Consider the following 26,297-nt stretch of genomic DNA (forward strand, 5'->3'; position numbering starts at 1 on the left):
GTCCCCATCACTGGATATTTTCAAGATGGACAGGGTGCTAGATAATCTCATCTAGTTTCCTTTTCCCACAAAAGGTTGGAGCAGATCATCTTCTGAAGTCCCTTTCAACCTGGAGTATTCCATGACTCTAGGAAAAACTGGGGAAAATGCACGACTTACCTGTACAGTTTCTTTCTTCCATATCTAAAGTAAACCCACTGTTACATCTACATTTGAAACTTCCAATTGTGTTTCTGCATTTACCATTCATGCACATACCAGGGAACACTTTACATTCATTGATATCTATGAAATAAAAACAAAATAAAAGAGCATTCTTAAGCAGAAATATATATATAATTAATGGCAATTTCCTGTTCCTTACGGATTGTATTGGGCATAAAAGGCAGGGTTTGGGCTGCAGGGGACTGGTGGGATGACCTCCTCCTACACAGGTTAGGAGAACGGAAAAATGACATTACCAGATCACCTCAGCTTCTGCACACAGAAATTTACAGTTTTTCCTCTCACCTCTCAGTCACTTAAAATATCTCAGATCTAGTTTCTTAACATTTCAGCCTCTTCAGTTTTGTTTTTGTTCTACAGGAGCTGAAGCTAGTAAAAACTGGACAAAACGTTTTTGTTCACTTCTTTATCACTGCAGTGCCTTGTTATCATTGCCCTCATAATTTTAATGCAACAGACAACCTTCCCTTTTAATCACTTATTAATTCTGCGAACCATAGAAAGAGCTCATCCTTCTTCAGTCTCTCAGAGAACCCTCGCCAAATTTTAGTAACATTTTACATTTACATCTTAATTTTTTGACTTTATGGAACTTCATCTGACTTTCAGTTCACTCTTTGCAAAGCACTACCTTAGAAAAGGTGCACATTTTCTGTTATTCTCATCGTTTAGAGCTCCCCTTCTTTCAGTCCTGTCACAGTCATTTCCTTTTTCTCCTTTCCAAATTCAAACTTTGCACCTTTTCCTATTAGGCTCCTGCAACACTCTTGAGCACCATGCAAGCAGAGAGTTTCCCACCTGTAAGGTCAGCTCTTTCAAGCAAGCATCTTTATAACATCTCTCATCTCAAGTACATAACAAATATAGACACAGATCCCGGCATTTTCTTAGAATCTTCACTCAGATGTACCTATAATTCATTTTCAGATCCCAGAATGAACCTTACCTTTATAAAATGGCCTGCCAGTTAGAATATCTCCCCTGTTGGAAAAGCCAGGACCTCTGGGGCACAGAGCCTCATATTCCTTGGTGCCAGGCTTAGGACACTCTTCGCAGTCAGAGCCCCAGGCAGCACCCACAGCACAGCAGCAGGCATCCATACGGAACTTGCCAGGCACAGACTGAATGCACTCATCTTCATCCCATTTCAGGTAGCATTGCTCCATGCGAATATCTGCTCATTTTACAATAACAAATAGACATTTCACACTTTGCTAAAGTGTTCTGTTTTTCAGAAGCACCTATTTCTGAGGCACAAGTACATACGAGGCTCAGCTTCTGGGAGACAGGTTTCTGCTCAAGACTCTGCACAACATTTAACCATTTGAAGCTGCTAATATTGCACTACAGTTAAGTTTCTGGCTCTCTGTTGTACCACATAAAAGTACAAGCATTTCTTTAGTTGTCTTGATTGTGCTTTTTAAGTTTCTACGTGTATTTGAAAGGACAGAGACATATATTTCTTCACTTTATCAGGTATTCTTATTTACAAATTAACCTGCATTCATGGTTAAAAAAATATTCCTAACTATGTTTATATTATTAAATTACTTTAATAATACAAGGAATATAGAAAAAAAATTGCTGACCATAGTTAGGCTTACTTTAACACCAGTTAGCAGAAGAAAACAATATGGTTTCCAGAAAAATTAATTATGGTTATACTCAAGGGTACCATTTGCAGAAAAGCAGGTCAACCAAAACACAGATCAACCAAGTGTGCAGGCAAAATCTGTACTTGCATACCCCACTGTCAGGAAAAGTACCACACACTGGTTTGTACACAGAAAATATCAGCTTTGTTATATCTCACACACAGTAAAAATAACAAAAATAACCCATTTGAAAGCATCAGTACATTCCACACTTTTCACCTATATGTATTTCAGTGAAGAAAAATAGTTTAAAAGTTTTAGAAAAAATATTAGTATTTGTTAAAATATAAAATTAGTATAAACATGGGTTGTTAAGTCTTTACACACTGATTTCTACAACACAGGAGAATTTCTATGCCCAAATTCCAAAAAAATGGTAAATAATACAATTACAGCAGTGCTAGAGAAGATGTCTGTGATACTGTACAGAAAATTTACTGGTAGCCTAATGCTCTCCAGGAAAACAGTTATTTTCAGTGTGCAAGGAAGCTCACAAGGACATACCATGTCTGATAAAGTAACTTCTGGACATATTCTAGAGCCTCCTGACATGACTGAAATGGACTGAAGGTCAAGCTGTAGTTTCAGAATAAATATAACCATTAATGTCTCATATGATATACTGGACTAGAAGTTAGGCTTCAGCAAATTAACAGAACTCTTAAATACTCAGTGCAAAATGCTTTGGAGAAGCTGCAAGATCTAAAAGTAACACAAACAAGCTGCTGAACTGTTCTCCATACAAGCCCTTCGAAGTTGTGCAGATTTATAACATAAATTTACCCTATACACATCTGAAGTTAAACAATTTAGAAGCAAGCATAAGAAATGGAAATTGTTCAAAGAACACTCATGGTTTCCTATAAACTCTTCCACACCAAGATCATATTTATTTTCATTTCCAGAGATTCAGCAAACATACTGCTAATAAGTATTTGTTTGCACTAAAATCACTGTAGTGGATCCTGCAGGAAATAAACATATTTCAGAAACACATGACATAGTGCACAGTGCTTGTGTAGCATAGGAGAATGCACATACCTTGTAATAGAAAAGGCCATTTTTTCATTAAAATAAGAAATAGGAACATGGTTTTGAGGGTAAAGGAATCCTGTGTCTTGCTTGAAAATGACTCCTTTGTTCCAACTTTTCATTATTTCTACCAGTCAACCACAATTTAATTCACAGCTGTCCTTATCAAATTTCTCATTGAGAAATAATACAGGGTTGATGGCCAGTAACTGGCAACAGAATTACTAAGTTTGGGAGGGTTGGGGGGGAGTGGAATATCAAGTAAAACCTAACATGCAAAATTGCATATGATATCCACAAACATAACAGATATGTGCATTGGTTTTGCATGGTTACTTTTTTCTGAGACATTTATACTGATTGTACACATCTACTTAATTTCAAAATTCTGCTTATTTTAAAAAATATCTCTAGAATTACATTCACAATAAAAAAAACCACAACCTGGTAACTGTTTGTATCAGCTATTGGTAAGGCACAGAGCAAGTAAAGCAAAAGTGTTTCCATAAATTTGAATCTGCTTGAGGAAAGAGGACACTGTTGAAAGAAAAAATAAAGGTTAGAGTAGGAAAATCCTTGACCTGAAGCAAGGGCTGAATTTTTTTTTCTGTTCTGCTGCACTATTTTCTTAAAAGAAATCAACGCTGTCAGTAATCATATTTTTATAGTCCTTAGAACTCGCAAGAAAAATTAATATGGATTCCAGAATCTATTCTAAACTACTAATACCCTGAATTTATCTTTTTTCATCTCTGACCATTGATTCCAGAAGATGCAGATTAATAACACTTACTACACTTGCTACAGGATACTTATGTTTTCTTGAGCTTACATAGGTGTTCGGTATTTTTTATACCTGAAGTCTTTTCTAGAGAAATGTATGTCTTCACAGACATCATGTTTTGTCAGTAGAAGATACTAATCTGTACAACAAAGATGAAGTCTTATTTTTATCTATAGTCATTTTGATTACTCTCAAACAAATCTGCACCAGCACCTTCGTGCTAGTTTCTGAGTTTCACAAAATGACTAAATAGCAAGAGAGAAGAGCACTGTTCACACCGCATTACAAGTTGCCGGCTGTCCAGCTGACTGCTTACCATCTAGCTCCCAGGAGTCAGACACTTCTGCTCATGAACAGAGTCACAGTAAGGGCAGCAATCTAGCAAAACCTATTCGTTGCATTGTGGGTAAAACAAGTCTTAACACAAACATTCATATTCCCCCAAGGTATTAACAGCTCTTCCCTGAACTGGCACAGGCACTTGATATCTAAGCAAGCATAAACTAAAACGTATGCTTCACAAACTGCTTTTGGAGGGAATTTCGAAACAAACCAAACACCCTTTCACACACCTTTGACAATAATTCTGGACACCTGTTGGACACCGCTAACAAGCTGGCAGAGTTGAGTGTGCACTTACCTAAACACACTCGCCCTGTTCCATCCAGTGTCAGTCCTTCAGGGCACTCACAGTGAAATGAGCCTCTGCTGTTAATGCACCGCCCGTTGGGACAAACCCCTGGGAAAACATCACACTCATTTACATCTGTTGGGGAAACAAAAAGAGTTGAGTTATATGCTAATTTGAAGGAGACAGCTACAGCTTTATTGAGAATTTAAACTATGTGAAAGAAATCGAGAGGCTTTCATTCATACTGTATTAGGGTCTGAGCACTGTTCTAAACAAGCATCTGGCTCAGTGAATGGAAAAACTGAAGGGATTAAACGTAATTTGAAGGAGCAGTTCCATTCTCTTTCTATCATTTTGATATTCTCCAACAGTGTAACATAACACTTCTTTGTGAAGGCATTCATCTAAGGTCAACATGATTATGCCTGACAAAAACAACAACATAATAGATCTCAACATAATAGATCTTGGCTTCACCAAGGGGAAGTCATGCTTAACCAACTTGATAGCCTTTTATGAGGACGTAACCCGGTGGATAGATGATGGTAAAGCTGTGGATGTGGTCTATGTCGATTTCAGTAAAGCGTTTGACACAGTCTCCCACAGCATCCTCGCAGCTAAACTGAGGAAGTGTGGTCTGGATGATCGGGTAGTGAGGTGGATTGTGAACTGGCTGAAGGAAAGAAGCCAGAGAGTGGTGGTCAATGGGACAGAGTCCAGCTGGAGGCCTGTGTCTAGCGGAGTCCCTCAAGGGTCGGTACTGGGACCAGTACTATTCAATATATTCATTAATGACTTGGATGAGGGAATAGAGTGCACTGTCAGCAAGTTCGCTGATGACACAAAACTGGGAGGAGTGGCTGACACACCAGAAGGCTCTGCTGCCATTCAGAGAGACCTGGGGCAGGGAGAAATTTAATGAAATATAACAAGGGCAAGTGTAGAGTCCTGCATCTGGGCAAGAACAACCCCATGTACCAGTACAAGTTGGGGGCAGACCTGTTGGAGAGCAGCGTAGGGGAAAGGCACCTGGGGGTCCTAGTGGACAACAGGATGACCATGAGCCAGCAGTGTGCCCTTGTGGCCAAGAAGGCCAATGGCATCCTGGGGTGTATTAGAAGGGGTGTGGTTAGCAGGTCAAGAGAGGTTCTCCTCCCCCTCTACTCTGCCCTGGTGAGGCCGCATCTGGAGTATTGTGTCCAGTTCTGAGCCCCTCAGTTCAAGAAGGACAGGGAACTGCTAGAGAGAGTCCAGCGCAGAGCCACGAAGATGATTAAGGGAGTGGAACATCTCCCTTATGACGAGAGGCTGAGGGAGCTGGGTCTCTTTAGCTTAGAGAAGAGGAGACTGAGGGGTGACCTCATTAATGTTTATAAATATGTAAAGGGCAAGTGTCATGAGGATGGAGCCAGGCTCTTCTCAGTGACATCCCTTGACAGGACAAGGGGCAATGGGTGCAAGCTGGAACACAGGAGGTTCCACATAAATATGAGGAAAAACTTCTTTACGGTGAGGGTGATCGAACACTGGAACAGGCTGCCCAGAGAGGTTGTGGAGTCTCCTTCTCTGGAGACATTCAAAACCCGCCTGGACGCGTTCCTGTGTGATATGGTCTAGGCAATCCTGCTCCGGCAGGGGGATTGGACTAGATGATCTTTCGAGGTCTCTTCCAATCCCTAACATTCTGTGATTCTGTGATTCTGTGATTCTGTGATTCCTTTTATCTCATTTTCCAAGGAAAAAAAAGTGACATCTTGAGCAGGAAGCAAAAACTTCACCTTCACAGGTAACACCCTTCACTCTGGCAAATCCTCTTGAGCAAGCTGTGTCTGGAATCAAGCCAGAAAGATAAATCACTGCTTTAGAATGACAAAAATATAGGAGTAAATAATTTAAAAGTAAATGTATCTTCACAATTCCCTAATAATTTGACTGTATAAGGTGTTCTAGCTTCGATCAAGAAAAGTACTGACTCATACATGTTACTTAAAATAAGTGAATAGTTGAGGAAAGGAAATCTTAGACAATTACTTTCTCATGTGCTTTCCTTAATGGAGACCAGAATGCTCAGCATCTAATCATATGTATCTCCGCACTCAGATGTAGCTGAAAGGTAAATTTCCAGTAAAGCTGTCTGAAGATTTAAAGCTTTAGTGATGCCAGTTATCACTAAAGGCTTTTTTTCCACTGCAGCTTAATAAAGAATCTGAAAGATGATATTATTTTAGGATATGCATGTAAAATATAGCATGATGTAGTGATATGAAAGCTTGCTGAAATTTAACCAGTTAAAGAATAGGAAATTAAATGGCCAAATACTCCTAGTCTGAGCTAATTAGGTCTCTAGATTGATCAGTTTTTGGTTAGCTTTACCAGTCAAACCTGACCATGCTGCTTCCTAAAGTCCAAAGTAATATTTTTGCTTGATGCTGCACTGCACAGTTAAGAGCTCTGTTGGATGTTGTTTGCACCATGATTGCTAGATGGGATACATGTGCCTACAGTTACTGTTCCAATTAAAAATGAAACGTTAAAAAGTCCTGACACTGGTTCAGTTGCAAGTGGCATTATTCAAACCTTATGGGGAGAATGCGGCACAGTATTTTTTCCACAAACTAGAGCACACAGTTAGCATTCCTGCTTCCAAATTCTAGACCTAGCCCTGTAATCTAATAGTAGTACTATTCTGCAATCAATAATTGTACATAAGATATGTGTTTGAAAACAGCTGGAAGAAGTGTTAACAGCCCACAACACAAAAAGCCCTCAAGACTTTTACCAGATATGTCACTTATTATTGTAGTCCGTATTTACCCACCCCAATGCACAGTCCTGTGGAGATGAAACACATGTAATTATTAAAAGATATATTCACAGGTTATTTCCTGGTAACTTCAAAGTTATTAGAATGATTTCTGATGGTGGAGATTACAAGTGATGCTAATTAAGACAATTTCATTTCATAGTTTTTTTGTGTTGTCTGTTTGTTTTCTATACAGAAAATAGTGAGAATCTATCTAGTGGTACTTCCTCTCTTCTCCCAAAAGATGCAGGATATGAGAGCATACCTAATTCACATCGCTCACATGGGCTGCCCCAAGCGGCTCCTAAGGTAGCACAGCATTCAGATTTCAGTGTAGCACCATTGATGTTGACTTCACAGCGACTATCTTGGATGTTGAGCCAGCAAGTCCCCTTCAGGCTATCTGCAGTGAAATAGAAAACAATATGGAATTGTCACAGCAAAAAGAGCTGGCATGCCATGTTCATGCCACCAGCAAACAGAGTACCAAGGGAGTGCAGGCTCTCTTTTAAAAGAAAACCTTCCATCAGAGTCATTTTCCACACATTTTAGTTTATAAGTGGTGCAAAGAAATAGCACTATCACCAAAAGTGAGCAATAGAGCACACTGCTTGAGGCATTTTATAGTTCAGGTCTCACAGCTAGCAGAAGTCCTCCAGATACTGTGGTGGATTCATTTATTTATTTTATCTAGTGACTGATCAATCTAAAAAACACAAGTTACAACAAAAGCAGAGATCATAACCTGGGACTCCCCCTTCCAGCTGACTGCCTGAACCACTGGGTTATGAAATCTAGGTGCTCTTGCCTCTCTCTCACTCAGTGAACCTGCAAGGCTGTCAGGAAGGAAAAAAAGATAAAAACGTGTGCTATAGGAGTGTGCTATGTTCTTTTAGGGGTCTGGTTCTGCTGGTGCATTAGGTATCCTTTGAACACGGCTGTTAGGTTATAGTCCACTCTGTGCTCCTGAGGACTCAGCCCCAGCACACCCAGCTCCTGAATCACAAATTGGATTGCCAGGCTGGGAACCCAGACCAGCTCAGGTCAAACCCATTCTAGTAAGTGCCCAGCCATGTCAGACAGCACCTTCTGACTGCTGCCCAGGCTAGACAGCCACTGAGCAGAGGGAAGATTTTCAGCCACAACTGTTGTCTCTGCTGCCTGGAATTCTCTGAAATTCTCTTTTAGGTTCCCAAATCTTCAAGTCTTAAACTCTACGCTTTCAGTGTCCAAGACATTTTTAAAAAAAATATTAGTTAGATTCTAAATCAGTTACATACTTTAAAGTTGTACCTACAGCACCTTTGCTCAATACCTTTACAATGTTACACTCAAATGGTATAAAATTTCTTGAAGCAGACAACAACCTTTGTGATCAGACAGCAAAAGCAGTCTGAAGATCTAACCCAGATTGGGAGATCAGCCTGAATAGTTTAAATGCATGTTCATACTCACAGTTCAAAGCTAAGCAAGTGGCCCAGATGAATTTAATATGAAGAATAATGAAAGAGGAATAGGATTTGGCTTTGAGATTTATGTATATTATATATACAAAAAGCCAGACAATCTATTAGGTACTGTTGATCAATATTACTAATAACTTATGTTTAGAAGCAATGTACTTAAGATAGAATCATTCCAGCTTATATTTTTCAAACAACTTCACCGTTTCTACAAAACTGTCATGTTATAAAGTTATGTAGACCACGGAGAGCACAACCCTTCTTTGGCTAAAGTAACAGGAAAAAAATTGGCCCAAGAATGTGACTGGAATCAGCCCTAGAAACTGGGCAATGTACTTCATTAACAGTTAACTGTAAAACAGTTGTATTATTTAGGTTAATGTTGGTCTCAAACATGTGGGGCAGAACACCACACTTAAACAAGTGCACAACAAACAAGGGGTACAGAAGAGTGGAAAAGACACCTTTTCCACACCTTGATCAGCCTTCAGCTAACAGTCAAGACTTGGCTTAAAATAACAAGACCAAAGATGAAATGTGGCCAGTCATTAGCTGGGTCAGCTCTTAGCCAGTCATGGGATGGGTATGTCCTTGGTCACTGTATGTCCCAAATTCAGGGACCAACATGGGGAGAGGGAATATAGGTTCTTTAGCTGCTCTTTTATGCCACGTCCAGCTTGCTGCCCATATGTTGATGTCGCTGCTTTATGTTATCACAATGTAAATGCTTCCACTGCTTTATTCACTAGAATTTTCTTGAGCTCAGTATTGTTTATTTTTAGTGCCAACTTTACAGGATGGAAAAATCAAACTAATATCTCAAAAATTATTTAAACTATACAAATTAGCAGGTGACTTTCCTCACACCAGCTGCACCTACATTATCCTGTCAAAGTCTGCTTGTCGTATCTTTTTCAGGCTATGACTTAATTTCCTCTATTTTACATAGTCTCTCTTGTCCAGACGAAATCTCCAATGGGCAGTCACTGTGACTTCTGCTTTGGTGAAAAAGTTATTATTCAGCATCAAAGCATTCTTTCTGTTGCTTGCATCTCTTTGATTCTGACTTGAAGAAGGATATATGCATACTACAAGCAGATGGCAGCCTACTTATTGTGCACTGTATGAATTCCACAGACCTTGACTAAAACATGCATAAAAAGCATACATTAGGTGCATATTTCAAAAAGCACAAATGGCAGTATCCCTACTGTATAAGCAATTCCCAAAACAGCAATGCAACACTTGTACCACAAGAGATGTATTTCAAAAACAATTCCACTTTTTTTCTGTAAGAGTACAGCATCAATATTACAGAAACTGTCAGTGTGCAAGTAAAACAAATGCAAAATATGTCAACATTTTTGCTAAATGCTTTTATTATAACTGCTGAACTAACAACCTTCATTTGCTGGAGGCTGAGCTTAAATTTGAGCACAAATGTTATGACTGGAATTCTGACTGTAATTTCAGCAAGTCATTTTTTTCTCTACCCAGGAGAGCTCACAGAAAGAGACAAATGGCTCACATCTATACTCCATTTTTACAGGTAATATGGATGCAAATAGCTCAAGCCACCTGGTTCTTTAGCCTTGAGGCTGAGCAGACTGAGCAAAGGAACCAGAGAAACTGACAGACTGAAGTCTTCTGTCCACAAACTGAGTAGAGAACATGAATCAGCCATATAGCTTCTCCACATCACTCCAATGTACCATACATGACCTGAGTCCACAACCTGAGTGAGAACCAGCAGTAAGACCCGAGTAGCAACAAACTCATTGGAGCAATAAATTGTAAAAATAAAATTAACAGTGACATTATGTTAATCCTTTCTTACTCTAATATTGTTGTCATGTGCTTTTACTTAAAAATTTTGTGCCATTTTTAAGTTCAATAACTTTAATCATCATCATGAGAGAAAGAAAAATAACTTATATTGTAGGACTGATTCTGTTTCTGATATGAGAGCAAATTTGAAATTAAAGAAAAACCAAAGAGGGGTCAGAATCTGACATTACCTTACTGTGATCATTCTTATGAACATGAGTACAACACATTCCCAAACTACAACACTCTTTTAGCCATACATCTATGTTTTGGCATATGTTTTTCATACCTGATGCTACAGGAATGCCTTACGGGAGCAATCCACTAAAAAAAGTAGGGCAAATACTTTCAATATACAAGTCTTTCACTGCAGAAGTAATGGGAAAAAAAAACTTGCTCTATTTTAGTGATTTTAAATGGCATACATTTGATAAGAGCATTTGCAAGTTTCTCCACACAGTGAACTACCTGTAACTTCCAACTCTTTACTCACTTTTCAATAATCCAGTCTACCCTCCTCCCATCACTACCAATTCTAATGGAAATTTTGCCCAGGTAGAGAAACATACAACTGGGCTCTAACAGTATAAATTTGTAGGTCTTGCATTAGCTGTACTTCTGACCCTTCTGTCCTAACATATTTTCACCTGTAACACAGAAAACTCTTCCTGAGACAATTTTGGTCAATGCAAAAAATTAATGATTAGGCTCACAGCATATAGGTGGCTCCTATTCTTCACTTCTTATCTGACTATTCAGGTATTTTTTTTCTTTACATTTTATGTTACTTATCACTAATATTCAGGCCAAATGGGACCTCACACTGTAAACATTTAAATGGAAACCATTTGCAAAGTAAATCCAGAACATTGTTATAGTTAGGCCCTTAGTGAACTTGCAGCACCTTTGGAGAACACAACAAGATTAAAAATAAGCAGTACAAAAAAAGGATAGGTTAGTGTGGTCATATCAAGAAATTAGCAAAATGTAAAAAAGAACAAAAACAATACTAAACTTTACTGGCCAGTGATGCTACAAGGAAATCTAGGAGAAGGTTTAGGCACAAAAGTAGCATTCACTTAAAAAACATATTAAGGCATACATAGACTCCATCATTGAATGGAAACTTAACTTAAGTCTTTGCATTCAGTTTCCTATCTTAAGAAAATCTTGGCAAGGCAAGAAAGTTGAACCAAGAACACCAGACAAATCCATCTTAAAATAAAAGAAACATTTAAAATTAGCATCATCCAGTTATTAATGACACCCCAATCCAAATTATCCCACATATTCTACAATGACTTCAATTGCGTTACACAAATAACATGAAACAATGGCAGCTTGTGATCACCTGAGAAGTACAGTTGTCTCCAATCCTTTGAGTTTTCTTGGAAAGGCCAGAAAAAAAAAATAATGAATGGCTTCCAAAGATAATGCCAATGACATCTTGCAGACAACTGATGCTGATAGCTCCAATAAAATCTGTGCAGTGCTCTGCATTTTTTCAATGCAACAGAATCCTCAAAGGATGCTAAAATTATTTACTTTTTTATATATATATAGTGTGTGCGTGTGTATATATATAAAACCAAGACAATACTCATGTGTCTGCTTCAAGGCCGGGATCCTGACAAACTCAGATCTGTGTTACTCACCTTTACCAGCTTCCTACAAAAGAGGTAAAGTATGAGATTGTGCTATAATGCAAAAGCCTTTAACATTTCCTTATAGCTACGAAAGTCAGACTTCACAGTTTATGAAGAATGTCCTGAACCCTAGAAGCCATGTGCTTTCCTATCACTATTTAAACAGATGTTCCTCCAGTTGTACTTGCTTTCTTGTCTCAGATTTAAAAGTGGCCAAACAACTGAGTGGGCATTTCTGCTTCACAATTTCTCAACTACCAGACTAATCACCTATAGCTTTACTCATATTCTCATTCTCCCAAAGGACAAGATAATTCTTATTAATAATAAGACATCTCCACTCCAGTTGATACCTGCATTTCACCGCTTTCACCATAGTTTGGACATCTTCATGAATTATGTTTCTCTCAGTTTATTCCTGACCCATCGAAGCAATCAAATTAGTGCGTGTTTGTTTGGTCTTACCTACAGAACTAGACACACTATCTGCTCTCATGGGGATATTACCCAAATACACTGTTTTCTTGCTTAATTAACCAATATGATCAATGATTTTCAAGTTAGTAGGAAAAACGGAAAATAAGAGGAGGAAATACCCACCAATACATATCAGTCCTGTAGAGTCCAACTTGCTGCCAGGTGAACATTCACAATGGAAAGATCCAAGATTGTTCCTGCAGGCACCATTGACACATGGGCTGCTTTCACATTCATTTATATCTATAATTCAGAAACAAAAGACACTGTTAGAACTACCATGTGCTTCTGGAAAATGTTATACAGTATAAATGCTGCTGTGGACCATAATTTGCCAAGACTGCCTGGTATATTTGCCCCCCTTCCTCCTCTCTGCATGACATTCAAAAGATACAGGGCCAGGCAGGTAGCATGTAAGTGCATGCGTATAGGAGCATACATTTTGAAACTGTTCATTAAATGGCTCTTTTCTGCAAAGATAGTTATTTCCAACAACTTGGACTATAAAGTTTTCCAGCATCAATTATAACTGTCCTGTGAGAAAACAAAACTCTTTCTTCATAGAATGCAATGCATTCCCAGCCACAACATGCAGTGCACAAACAAAGGCTTTATTGTTTCTGTCATTTATGGCTCCATGAGGCTTTGGAAGAATTAAGAAAACCCTGTCAGAAGCAAAACACTACAATGCTGGCTGCAATTCTCTAGTTCTGGAAAGTGTTCAAGAAATACTAGTTGATACTGAAATACTGTAAATGGTACTTCCCTCCAGCCCCCAACTTCTTCTATTTATTACCCCTGTGAGTTTTTTAAGCCTGTTCACATATAAGAATAGGACCCCTGCAGACAGTATTATTTGCTGATTTTTTTTTTTAAATTAAATCAAGTTTAAAGATTAAAACAATTCTAGCAAGCTCTTTCAAAGAACAATTGCAGATGCATTTCTTCCTGAATTCAACCAATTTCATTTTTTGATTTGGGTCCTGAACCAAGCCATACATTCTAATACAACCAGACAGTTCCTTTGGTGGGCCAGAAAAAAGAACTGTTTAGTGCTTGCTTATATTTGCTAGTAGTGCTTGAGGAATAATCTCATAACCATAAACCAAAACAGCCTGATTTAAATTAATTATAAATTAATGCAGGATCTAGTTAAGCACAGGAAACATTAATAGCATCAAGAGATCATTTTCAAGACAAACTAAAATATCTTCCTTACTTTTTAGAAGTCATGAAAAAAGTACCATTTGCTATTTGATACGTTATGATGCATCACGCCTTCATTTCACTAGACATGTATTCTTTCATGATCTTCTGGGGTCATAGGAAGAAATATGTGTTTAAAATACTCACCAAATTATGTATATATTATTTTTAAAAAAAAGAATGAAAAAAGAGAGATGGAAAATGCCCAGAAATCAGTAAACTTAGGAAACTGTGATCTCTCTCTTCATGACAAAAGCAAGCACTTAATTTAAAAGCCAGTTTTCATAGACCCTTTACTTAATGGAATTACCTACAAAGAGCGTGTCCTTGAACGCCAGCAAGTTTTTGAACAGTGACAGAGCTTTACATTTGTGAATTCTACTCTTAAACTTATGGATTACCCAGCTCACACATTAATCATATACAGATGCAGAGATACAAAATCTAGGAGGCCTTATCAGGTCAAAACAGTGTGTTAGATGAACACACTCACACAGCTTCGATGGCTGGCTGTACTAGGCTAACTGCAACGGCAGCACCCAAGCTGGTAAACCCCATCCTACTATGGGCTGGTAGTCCAATAGGGCATTACACAGAGCTTCCACATTTCTCTGCAAACAGCTTGCTTAGACACAGTTTGTCATGTTGTCTCAGGTTTGGTCCTGAGCCAGCTTACTATGAAGAGTGCAGCACGGTGCACGAGCAGGTAGGGCCAGGCTGCATCTATTGTACTGACTTGATGTGCTGGGAAGTGCAGTACAGAGGTAATCAAGTAGATCTAGAAAGACAGTTAGTTCTGACAGAGCAAGCTCTAAGTCCCTCTGTATCCGAGCTGGCAATCTGGAGGGCTCGCCAACATTTATCTGCTCTCCATCCCTTTTCCTCCCTGTAAAAACATTTCCCACTTTACTACCTAAGGTTTTATTATCCTAGGTATGCTCCCTGCCTCCTGCTCTCTCCCCCGCCAGCCATTTCTGGTACTGGAGAGCAGTCTCTGCTGCTTTTGTCGAGAAATCAAGTATCTGGTTCCCACAATTAGAAACATCACACTGAGACAAAGAAGTCATCTTAAATATGCACTATGTATGTGTCAAATAATTCTCTGTATAGAAATGCTCTTGGAGACAGATACATTTTCCTTTCCATCTGCCACCTTGCTTTCAACCGTTTGGCCAGCTTTAAAAGAATGAGAAAAATTGAAAAGATAAGACAAATTAACTGAATTTAAGCTACATATAGTTTCTCCCTGACAAAGGCATCAAATGTTCACTGTCTCTTAAAGTCCAAGAACAAAGGGACATCCAATGAAGCTGGCTGGTAGCAAAAAAACGTAAAGAAACAGTTCTTTACACAACACATAGAGAAACTGGAAATCCTTGCCCTAGGATGCTGAAAGCTTACATTAATCAATGGCAGTCTGGACAAGTTCACGGAAGATAAGTTCACCAAGATCTGCATAAGGTAAAGATCCTACTTCTGGTGTTAGAAGTCCCCTAACCACAATTGTTGGGGATTCAGAGATACTTGTGGAAAGTAATGTTGTATACTTGCTTTGTCGTGGGTCAGAGGGATCTTTGATCAGTCTCTGCATTTATGTCTTTGCTTTTATGCAGATATGATTCTCTGTCCAGTCAGTTGCAAATGCTCTTCCCTGCTTTTAGCTAAGATGCAACTTCAGAGAAGCTCCCATGAGGGATCAGGCATAATCTGTGCCACAGAATCTTTGGAGCTTTTGGACACTAAAACCAGTCTCCACCAAGCACATGCAAAATGAGACTGACAACTTAGCCGTATCTGAGCACATTTTCAGAGTAAAGAAACACCACCCTGACACAAAAACTACTCAAGAAATTTCAAGCTGCAACAGCATAGAGGAGCAACAGCTTTTTAAAGAAAAGGTCACAAGGTTTGCACATTTCTAAATACAGAAATCAACATTTTATTGGAAATGAACAAAAAGTTTTGCCTAAATTTTTAAAGACAAAATTAAAATCTAGTCTGACTCAGACACCCAGTGAAGAAAATTACAAGTCAAGTGCTTGAAGACTGCTGAGATATTTATAGCTGAGAACAGGTAATTTTCATGTAAAGTGTTACATGGTTTTAACAGCTGGCAGCCCAACCACACACAGGTCTGCACATACACAACCAATCTGCAAGACAAAACACTGTAATAAGCAGACAGTTGCCATTACCCAAAACATCACTTCAATCATATTCAGAATATAAAAAAATGCATGAAACTTAAAATACTTCACATTTCTAGATGCAATATCAGGTTATCACGCCTATCTTTAATTCTCCATGATACTCAGCAAGTTAGGTTTACAGTCAATTTTCTTCTAGGAAAACACATCTTGTATTTCGGGTTTTCAGAGTTAACAAGAAACTCACACCTAACAAAAAATAGTTGAGGGCTACACCTGGAAGTCAGTGTCCCCAAAACTACAACCAATGATAAGTGAATAAGTAGAGATGGAGGGGCCCAAGCATCTAAAGTTCAACACCTTATGAAGAGTGAAGCAGCTCTCTTGATCTCATGGGCCATGTTCTTCATTCTCTGCCCAAAGACAGTGAAAGGAGAGAAAAAGACTCAAACTGAACATACAGGTGAGCAAAAATGGGGAAGAACAGAAAGGTGATACACCATTGTCAGAGCTGACCACTTTCTAGACTGCAATAACTGCCTGTCCATTTCAAGTCAAAGTCAGATGATCTGGTCCAAATCCTCACTCAAGTTTGCATCAAACATGTTCCTTGGCAAAACAGCTGACTGATCTGCCAACGTTGCTGCTGTCCACAGGGCATGTTCCCCTTTCACCCTTCCTCCTCTTTTTTCTCCCAGTCTCAGCTTCTACCCTTCTCAAGTGCCAGTGCCAGATCCTCACTGACCCCACAGACACAGACACAATAAACACAGAATGTTAGGGATTGGAAGGGACCTCGAAAGATCATCTAGTCCAATCCCCCTGCCTGAGCAGGATTACCTAGACCATATCACACAGGAACGCGTCCAGGCGGGTTTTGAACGTCTCCAGAGAAGGAGACTCCACAACCTCTCTGGGCAGCCTGTTCCAGTGTTCGGTCACCCTCACCGTAAAGAAGTTTTTCCTCATATTTATGTGGAACCTCCTGTGTTCCAGCTTGCACCCATTGCCCCTTGTCCTGCCAAGGGATGTCACTGAGAAGAGCCTGGCTCTATCCTCATGACACTTGCCCTTTACATATTATAAACATTAATGAGGTCACCCCTCAGTCTCCTCTTCTCTAAGCTAAAGAGACCCAGCTCCCTCAGCCTCTCCTCATAAGGGAGATGTTCCACTCCCTTAATCATCTTCGTGGCTCTGTGCTGGACTCTCTCTAGCAGTTCCCTGTCCTTCTTGAACTGAGGGGCCCAGAACTGGACACAATACTCCAGATGCGGCCTCACCAGGGCAGAGTAGAGGGGGAGGAGAACCTCTCTCGACCTACTAACCACACCCCTTCTAATACACCCCACGATGCCATTGGCCTTCTTGGCCACAAGGGCACATTGCTGGCTCATGCTCATCCTGCTGTCCACTAGGACCCTCAGGTCCCTTTCCCCTACGCTGCTCTCCAACAGGTCTGTCCCCAACTTGTACTGGTACATGGGGTTGTTCTTGCCCAGATGCAGGACTCTACACTTGCCCTTGTTATATTTCATTAAATTTCTCCCTGCCCAACTCTCCAGCCTGTCCAGGTCTCTCTGAATGGCAGCAGAGCCTTCTGGTGTGTCAGCCACTCCTTCCAGTTTGGTGTCATCAGCGAACTTGCTGACAGTGCACTCTATTCCCTCATCCAAGTCATTAATGAATATATTGAATAGTACTGGTCCCAGTACCGACCCTTGAGGGACTCCACTAGATACAGGCCTTCAACTAGACTCTGTCCCATTGACAAACACTCACTTTCCATCTTCTGAGATGAGAATGGCAGAAGTTGGTCACCGAGACCAGGCGTGAAGGAACATCTATCATGGAACTAGACTCCTCCTTATTTCACTTCACCTTGATGCATGTGAAGGAATATTCATCCCACTTCTATCTACGGAACAGGGAGAGCAGCTTTCACTGAAGATTAGGGTACACGTATCTAGAGGCATTAACTTCTGGTTGTTTCTGAAACGATCTTGTGACTATGCTCTAGGCCTCTAACCCCCAAAAAACCACTTTATTCCTTTCTGCATTTGACATACTTCAGCACTATGCTAAGAAAAAAAAGAAAAAAAAAAGAAAGAAACAAAAAAAGAAAATATCAAGCCCAATGCTTTTGTGCATGAACAGGTTTATAATATTGCATTGACCACCTCCCCAAAGCCATCATTTAGGAAAAGAAAAAATTAAAGGATGAATGCATTTCAGGTGAGAACGTATCATATGCACAATGTAAACAAACTCCCAAAATTGTTTCCATATGCCTTCTTATAATAATATTAAATAATAATTTTAACAAGAGTGAGCAAGAAAACAAATTGATTTTGATACTGTTTTACATTTTAAAATAAAAGCCACTATGTATGAAAGTATTTATCACGTTTTTTTTAAAAAAACATTTTTTTTTCTTAAGTGAAGTGAGTGTACATTGTAAATGTCAGAGAAACAAAAACTGAAACAGTCCACTATACATTCCTGGAAATGAACTTTAAAGCACATCTGGTTTACGTTTAACTAGTTATGTCACTGGAAATACAATCTAAACCACAGAGCTTATTGTAAAAATCTAACTTTCACAGACTCTGGAGCCTCAGACAACTCCTTCACTCCCCACAACAAATTGATAAAAAATTTTAATTGAACTATAAATGAGAACAGTGAAGAGTTTTGTTGTTTCTTCACAGTTACTAATGAGAGCTATATAAATTAAAAATATACTGGTGAGTAATACGCATCAGAGCATTTTCAGAGCACAACACAAAGCTTCTGGCTACAGAGGTTTTATACAACCGGTGAACTTGTAACTCCAAACCGAATTACGTAGTGTTTCTTTGAAAACAGAATTCGGACAGAAAGAAATTAATTTATTCCTCTACTGCCAACCCTCTCAACATTAGAAAAAATGCAATACATTTAATATATTTTATAGACAGTTTTATGACAAACCCCTCCTGATCAGCTTTTCGTACCTGATCAGCTAAATTTAAACGTCAATCTAACTATAAGATTCAAAATGAAGATGACAGATGCTTCTTGACCTATGTTAAGTAAATTAACGTAGATAACAATATTGAAAGAAACTGAAAATCCTTCAGATTCTGCTGTACAGACAATAAAAAAATGAGAAGTATTTTAGGGGGATTACACTAAACTATGTTCAGAAATGAAAGAGTCTTACAAATGTGAATTTTTAGTTAATGATCAGTAGTTTGTTGCTTTTTTCTCCCAAAATGAGAAAACAGGATTTTTTTTCTTCCATGAACAAAAGGTTTCATTATTCAATCACAAGCTTATTGCTCAGAGTTCAGCAGACACACAGGATTATGAAATGCAGCTGAGAAGCACAGACATCGTTATTCTACAGAGATGGCAAAATATCCTCCTTTTCAGTAACAAGGTAAACCTGATGACCACCATGAAATGGAGATGAGACAGGGACAGATCTATCCTTTTTCAGAATCTTTTGGAATATCAAATATTACTTTTTCATTAGTCTTTGCAGCAGCCACCGTACAACTATTGCAGACATGTACTGATGTATGTTCTTTCATGAATAGCTAAAAAAAAGGTTAAAAAAAGAAACGAGATTAAATGCATTAATTAAAATCTCAACAAACCCACCAAATAGAAATCCAAACAGCCTTACTTAATGACATGTTAGTTTTAATAAATCATACCAGTCCTTTATTCATGTTTTTAGAATTGATTCATAAACTGGTAATTTGGGAAATGCACCTAATTCCCTTAGACAAAACCTAAAAGTGGCTGCATTCCTTAGAAAAATGCACTACGGTGCCATTAAGAGGGGACATGCCTGCCCTTTGGATTTCTGCTATTATCTTCTCTTCATTTACTTTCTTGTAAATTCTATTTTATCTTAACTGTAACTTCTTTTTTTGATACTATGGTTTTACAATCATTATCAGATGGCAATGCTATCTAAAGAAGTCACTCTCTCCTCAATGAACTATTAATTCAAATGAACTACAACATTCATTTCCCCCCCAGATAACTCTCCCTCATGCTATTCTCCACTTACAAAACCCTCACAAAACCCCCTAAGATACAGGACTCTGAGATTTGGTTCACTATATCATGATCCCCAAACTTCTAGCACATGACAAAACACACTGCAATGATGATGAGGATGTCCAGAAGACAGAAAAGATCACTTTTTTCCTAAAGCTGTGGTAGCTCAATGCAACCATGAAACCACTTTGTTGTTGTTGGCAAATCCTTATTTTGAGCCCTCATATTGTCATTGTTGTTGTTGTTATTATTATTATTATTATTATCATCATCACCACCATTAAAAAAAAAAATTTACATTTTATATTTTAAAATCTAGATAAATTTTATTGCGATAATTTTGGCTAGGTTGTTTGCATTCTTGCATCTCATTCATCTACCTTTCGGTCAGTGTTATGCTCTGAAGTTGATGGTCTTTTCATCTTGGTAATGAACATCTCCCTTTGCCATACTATTCCAGTTTTCCTGTCTAGAAGATTCCTTAAGAAACATGCACATTAAGGGCACATAGTAAGCTATTTTCACAGCTAGAAATCTTTCAGTGCACAGAAACTAAACATATAGACAGACCCTGAAGAATAAATTTCACCTGAACATTGTGGATAGATAGCAGGCATTGAGACAACTTAGCAGACAAAGCACTATAAATCCATGGGGGTATGATATAAGAAAAGCCGTAATCTGAACAAGTGCTACTAATTTGTAACATACAGGGAGGGAAGAAATTTTAACTTTTAGAAGTGACCTCTGAAGTACACATGTACTAAAATATAAAGGAACATAACTTCTTTTGAACAGAAGGGGTGAAGAGGTGAATGATTTGATAACGCCAGAATTTAAACCATTTCATGAGGTGTTTTGAATGTAAACACATGTTCATTTTCCACACAGCTGGAGACATTCAAAACACTATTGCCCCCTCATGTTGTTTGCTTCCACTCTTCTGCTGGAAACTGGCAAAGAGCACGAGTGCTCCTTACCCACTTCAATGCAAAGTTAGCCCGTTCAGCATATGCTGCTAAGGAGATGGTTTAAGTTAACCTGACTGATCTTACACAGCAAGAATGGTTCACAGAGTTGCTTCCACCTTCCTTTCTATATGTTTGTTTAGCTGCATGGCAGTAACTTCTGTATGATCAGTAATAACAAGCAGCTGAGGACAATAATGTCTTCCACTGCTTCAGACAAATCTGGACGATGACACTGTTTCACATAACAGGTATTCCGTAACAAAGGATTATAGCTTCCCCATCATTCACTCAAATGCAAGACTAGTTACTATAAAAACTTTCTAATGATAACAAATACTGAGATTTACAGATCACAGAACCAACTGAAAAATAATGCAAAAGACCAGTAAAATTCTACTACTCTGAATAATAATTAAAAATTGAGAAAAAAGTTAATGCTTCTATTTTGACTTTTTTTGTACATCCTTAATTTTTTTATAATTAAAAGTTCTCACTAGTTTCTGCTATGTAACATTTTCATTCATCTAACATCTGTGTTCATTAGTAATCTAAGAAAGCAATTTTGATTATACTGTAAAAATAAAGGAAAATTTTAGTATCACCAGGCAGTAATATCCAAATCCTGGAATTCAAACATCACATAAAGCATCACAAATACCAGAATTTGATCTAGAATTAACTATTGGCACAGATGGAAGGGAGAAAGGAAAGAAGAGACTCTGTGATCAAAACAGACGCATTTCCCTAAATGACAGACTAGGTGTCCCTGCAACATGATCAAAGGCAAGCAGATATTCCCCTTTATTCCAGTTTAAAGATGTTTTATCTAAGGAAAGGAAAATATTTTCATATAAAAGTGAATTGATTACTTTGAAAGAAATTGAATGTCAAGACCCAACACATTAAAAAGCACTGCAGAGAAATTACAAGAGGAATGCAATGATTTATGCAGTATCTTAGTTCTGTCTTCTCTAGTATTCATTACCACTCTGAATCTTTTGTGATCGTTTAGCTTTAATGTTATATAATAGGCAATAAAATTAACACAACTTGCAGATTTTTCACCTTCACATGTGTCTGTCTCAGTGCTGAACACATAACCCTTTGGACAAGTGCAGCTGTAACTTCCAGGGGTGTTTCGACAGAGCCCATTATCACACAGCAGCCTGTTCACTGAACATTCATCAATGTCTGCAAAAAGATGAGTTAGACATACCAACGAGTGCAAATGCCAATGAACAGGAAAAACACATGAATTAACATCACTCCCTGAACTGCAAATAGTAACTGCAAATAATGCTAATAAAAAGCAATCGATCTTCCTCACTGCCCTATTGTTTATCTTTAAAAAGAAAAAAAGTATTGTAATTTTAAGCTACTTTCCTTTAATGCCCATCACATGTCACGAATACTTAAGCTTATAGAAAAATACTGACAGGATAAGCCATGATAAACCTGATACTTTATCCTGCTTCAGAGTGTCTCCTGTACTTTAACTGCTTGGTTTCCCAAACTTAACATTGCAACTGAAATCTTAAATCAACTAGATATTTTAGAGAGTGTAGGTTTAAAAATGAAGAAAAACAAGAATGCAATATAACTACAATCTGGAGGCTTTTGGTTTCCCAACTACACTAGATCTTGCAAGCTATGCTTATAAATTCCTTCAGGATTCAGACAATAAAGTCTAAATTTCCCCAAACAATGAATCTGAGATTTAAGTTTGGCAGCTGTAAAGAGCTCTTCTAAACTAACCTATCCTTAATCTAACTTCATCTGATTTTAACTAAGTAAAGGAGGATGGATTTGGAATTTGATGTTTTCAAGAGCAATAGACTAATTTTGAGTTTATAATCCTTTAATTGAAACTAGCAGTGTTATGAACGTATTATTTCGTTAGAATCTCACAGAATAACTTCAGATTTGGACTGTAATCTATTGTGACATACACTGTAAAAACACAGAACAATATAGCTCATGCTCTAAAAACACTTAAAACTGACAAAAATACTGTCTGCATTCTGTGTGATGACCATTTTTATTTCCTGGCAGCTCGCAATCTGTATCATTAATTAAAACATTTCAACCCTTTATTTGGGTCTTCATAATTAAATTATTTTGTGCAAAAATTCTCCTATCTAAGAATAAATGCATCCTCATAGTATTTTTATTTAAATAATTATACAGACATATACCTATACACTAGCACTTACATAATCCCAAGTGTAACTAGACAAATAAAATCCCTTGACATAAAATCTATTTGTAAAAGGAATATTATGTGAAGTCTTTTTAAAAACCACCAACAGTTTTCTACAGCAGTGCCTTTCCTGCCAAAAGGTCATATTTAGGACCTTTAGAAAGTAATTAGCTGTAAAATTCCTTAAGTCAAGTAGATTAAAAGAAACACACTTATTACTTGGTGTTTGCTTTGCATAACTAGATAGGAATGTTTGGTATTAAAATTACACCACAGTTATATAGTCCGGGTTTTCCCTACCAAAAATGGTGGGGTTTTGTTGACCACAAATAGCAGTGATAGGTCAGTAAACCTTTAAGTGTAGAGAGCAATTATTCCCCCAAATAAACATATCAGACAGTAGGATGATACTTAAGACTTTCTAATGGTTTCAGATAGATTTCCATTAGCTTTTAGTACAACCAAACTTCAGTTTTCTGTTTAAAATTACGGGACCGTAACAGGACTATAAGCAATATTATCGTACAACATACCTGTGGCATAATACACTTCTTTTTGGATGTAAAAATTCCCAAAAGAAAAAAAATACTGACTTTCATGTATGACCATGAGTAATAAAATTAATTAGACAGAGAGTGAAATGTATAACATAGGTTATCTTCTGTTGAGTGTTCCTAAACACTTGCATAAAATGTATCTAGATACTGCAACAACAGTCTGGTATAAACCTAAAGGAAACTACAAATGACAATTAAAAGTTTCTGAAGTTAATCATTCCTGTATACCGGTGACCTACAATTCTGAGCCCACTGTTCAGACGTGATTTGTGAAATCCTAAGAGTGGGTCATTGCTTCCTTCACGAGTTGAAGCTTTCAGAAATTAGAGGACTGAGCGTGCAGCAATCTCTTCTGCTGTACTCATGTAACTCATGTAACTTGGGCACATCATGAATTATTGCATACTGCAGAGACTGTATACACAGGCCACCAGTTATCATTCATTATTATAATGATAGCCATCTGTTACATTTTATTATGCAAATTGTGACCTTCAGCTCTTGACAAATTATCATCCAGCCTTGAAAGGGACACATTTTAGGTGGTCTTGACAAATGTGATATATTAAAATGTAACACAAACTGATCCACGCTTCTGAGAAAATTGATTCCTAACCTGTAATATCTCCTGCTTACATTTCCCAAAAAGTAATACCCCCTCACCAAATAAGAGAAAAATACACCAGTAAGAATATTAGCTATGCAGTGACTGAGAAAAGCAGTTTCATTAAGAGACTTCTTGCATTTTCATTGTAGCTTTAAGAAGCAGATGTCTGGCAACCTAAATTCTGTCAATTCAAATTAGCATCAATATAGTGATGAATTATTCAACAATAATAAAATCAAGCAACTTACCCACACAATTCCTTCCAGAAGGATCAGGCTCATAGCCACTGTTACAGTTACAACGATAGCTGCCACGTAAGTTTTCACAAATTCCACTGGAGCAAATATCAGGGTCCAATGCACACTCATTAATATCTGTATTAACACAGCATAGAAGATAACCAGATACTGAAAGATACGAAAAACCTGATCCTGTGAGAGATGTGGATGTTGGGGCTGCCATTCAGAGCAAGGGTATAGCAAATTTTCCAAATTCCACTGGGCAAGGCCTTGAGAAACCTGATTCAACTTTGAAGTTAGCCCTGCTCTGAGCAGAAAGTTAGGTTGGATGACCTCCAGATATCCTTTTTAACCTAAATCAGTAGGGAACTATGTGTTTGTAAGAATACCTTGATGCAAAATATCTAGCCTGTGCACTCAGTGTCTGTGGTTTAAGGATCTAGGTAAGAAGTTATGAATTACTATGTGACACAAATACTTTTCCTAATACAGGACTAATGCACGGGTCAATATCACAGAATATTCGGTCTTACAGAAATCACAGCACTTGCTGGAAATTTAAAATTTTTCTCAGATTGACCAAATAGGATGATGAATGAGATATATACCCTGAATTTACAGTCCCATATAGAATTTCTGTTGTACTTGGAAAACACCAAAACATTCATACGAACCAGAAGAACGGGAACAGGTTAGTTTTAATATTTTTGCCTCTGAGGAAAAGAGGGTTTTTCAATATGAAGTTATTTCTTCCCATACGGTAAGCCCATTATGTTAAATAGTTCCCTTTCCAAACCCTGGAAAGAACAGTTCGGGGTGCTGGCCTAGCTGTGCCTTCATAAAAAGCTTGTTTTATACTTGTACTGCTCAAATTTTTATAAAGGACATTTCCTCTTTAATCATAGTGCAGCTTAGATCATGATTTACATATACGCCGATATGCATTTGGAAAAATCATGTTCTCCCTGGATTAAACAGATAAGACATCTGAAAATTTCATAAGAAAACACAAATTAGTGTAGTAGTTCAGCTTTATGTTTTCTTTTGAGTAAGAAGTTTTCTGTACTTTACTAAACTTGTTTGTATATTGCGACAAGCCACACAATTTCATGACTCTTTTCTCTCCTTATCAACTTAATGATTTCCAAAGGTCCAGCCCTCCCTGCTACTTTTTATATTGAACCAGACTGCAAAATCTTTGTCCTCACCTGTGTCCACATTTCTCTCACCTGAAGACATTAAGGTTTTGTGCTTGTTAGCCACAAGCTGAATGAGAGGAACAGGGATTTGGTGATGGACTACAGTCTAGTTAACAAGCTATGTATCAATCAGAAGTCAAATAAAATCTCTACGACAAGAGCTTCACTGATAAAGTGTATTCCCACTCACTCTGGATAATGAGAATGCATGAGGAACACAACAGAACTTTTATTAGGGATCGAATTTGGGATCAGTATTCCTCTCCTTTAGGAAATGGAATTGGCAAACAAAGTGCATTGGTATAAGCAGTGGTAGGAGTAGCAGCAAGAAAATTGTCTGCAAGGTCACTGCACAAGATGTACAGAAAATACCAGGGTTTTCTTTAGAAACCCAAAGAGGGATTTTAGTTGAGACATGAACCCCCAAGAGATAACAGTCTTCATCACACAGTTGGTAGAGACCACAACTGGTTTTATGTTTTTAGTGAGAAATTGTATTTTCCATGTATCCAAAAGAATATATAACCTCCCTACCAGACTACATGCGAATTCTCATGGTAGGATGCTGTTTG

General features: G+C 38.0%; 1 protein-coding gene across 2 annotated transcripts in view; it reads right to left on the bottom strand.

Annotated features, from left to right (window-relative positions):
- The window catches only part of FBN2 (fibrillin 2), a 191,112-nt gene that overhangs the window by 70,240 nt on the left and 94,575 nt on the right, over nucleotides 1-26,297 (bottom strand). For both annotated transcript variants that reach the window (XM_068422044.1, XM_068422045.1), the window contains exons 18-25: nucleotides 24,536-24,661; nucleotides 21,989-22,114; nucleotides 12,667-12,786; nucleotides 7,396-7,533; nucleotides 6,106-6,156; nucleotides 4,337-4,462; nucleotides 1,172-1,399; nucleotides 160-285 (exon numbers count right to left, since the gene is read on the bottom strand). In XM_068422044.1, the coding sequence (XP_068278145.1) occupies nucleotides 160-285; nucleotides 1,172-1,399; nucleotides 4,337-4,462; nucleotides 6,106-6,156; nucleotides 7,396-7,533; nucleotides 12,667-12,786; nucleotides 21,989-22,114; nucleotides 24,536-24,661 (1,041 nt within the window). The remainder of the gene's footprint in view (nucleotides 1-159; nucleotides 286-1,171; nucleotides 1,400-4,336; nucleotides 4,463-6,105; nucleotides 6,157-7,395; nucleotides 7,534-12,666; nucleotides 12,787-21,988; nucleotides 22,115-24,535; nucleotides 24,662-26,297) is intronic.

This window comes from Nyctibius grandis, chromosome Z, assembly GCF_013368605.1.
Source record: "Nyctibius grandis isolate bNycGra1 chromosome Z, bNycGra1.pri, whole genome shotgun sequence".
NCBI lineage: Eukaryota > Metazoa > Chordata > Aves > Nyctibiiformes > Nyctibiidae > Nyctibius > Nyctibius grandis.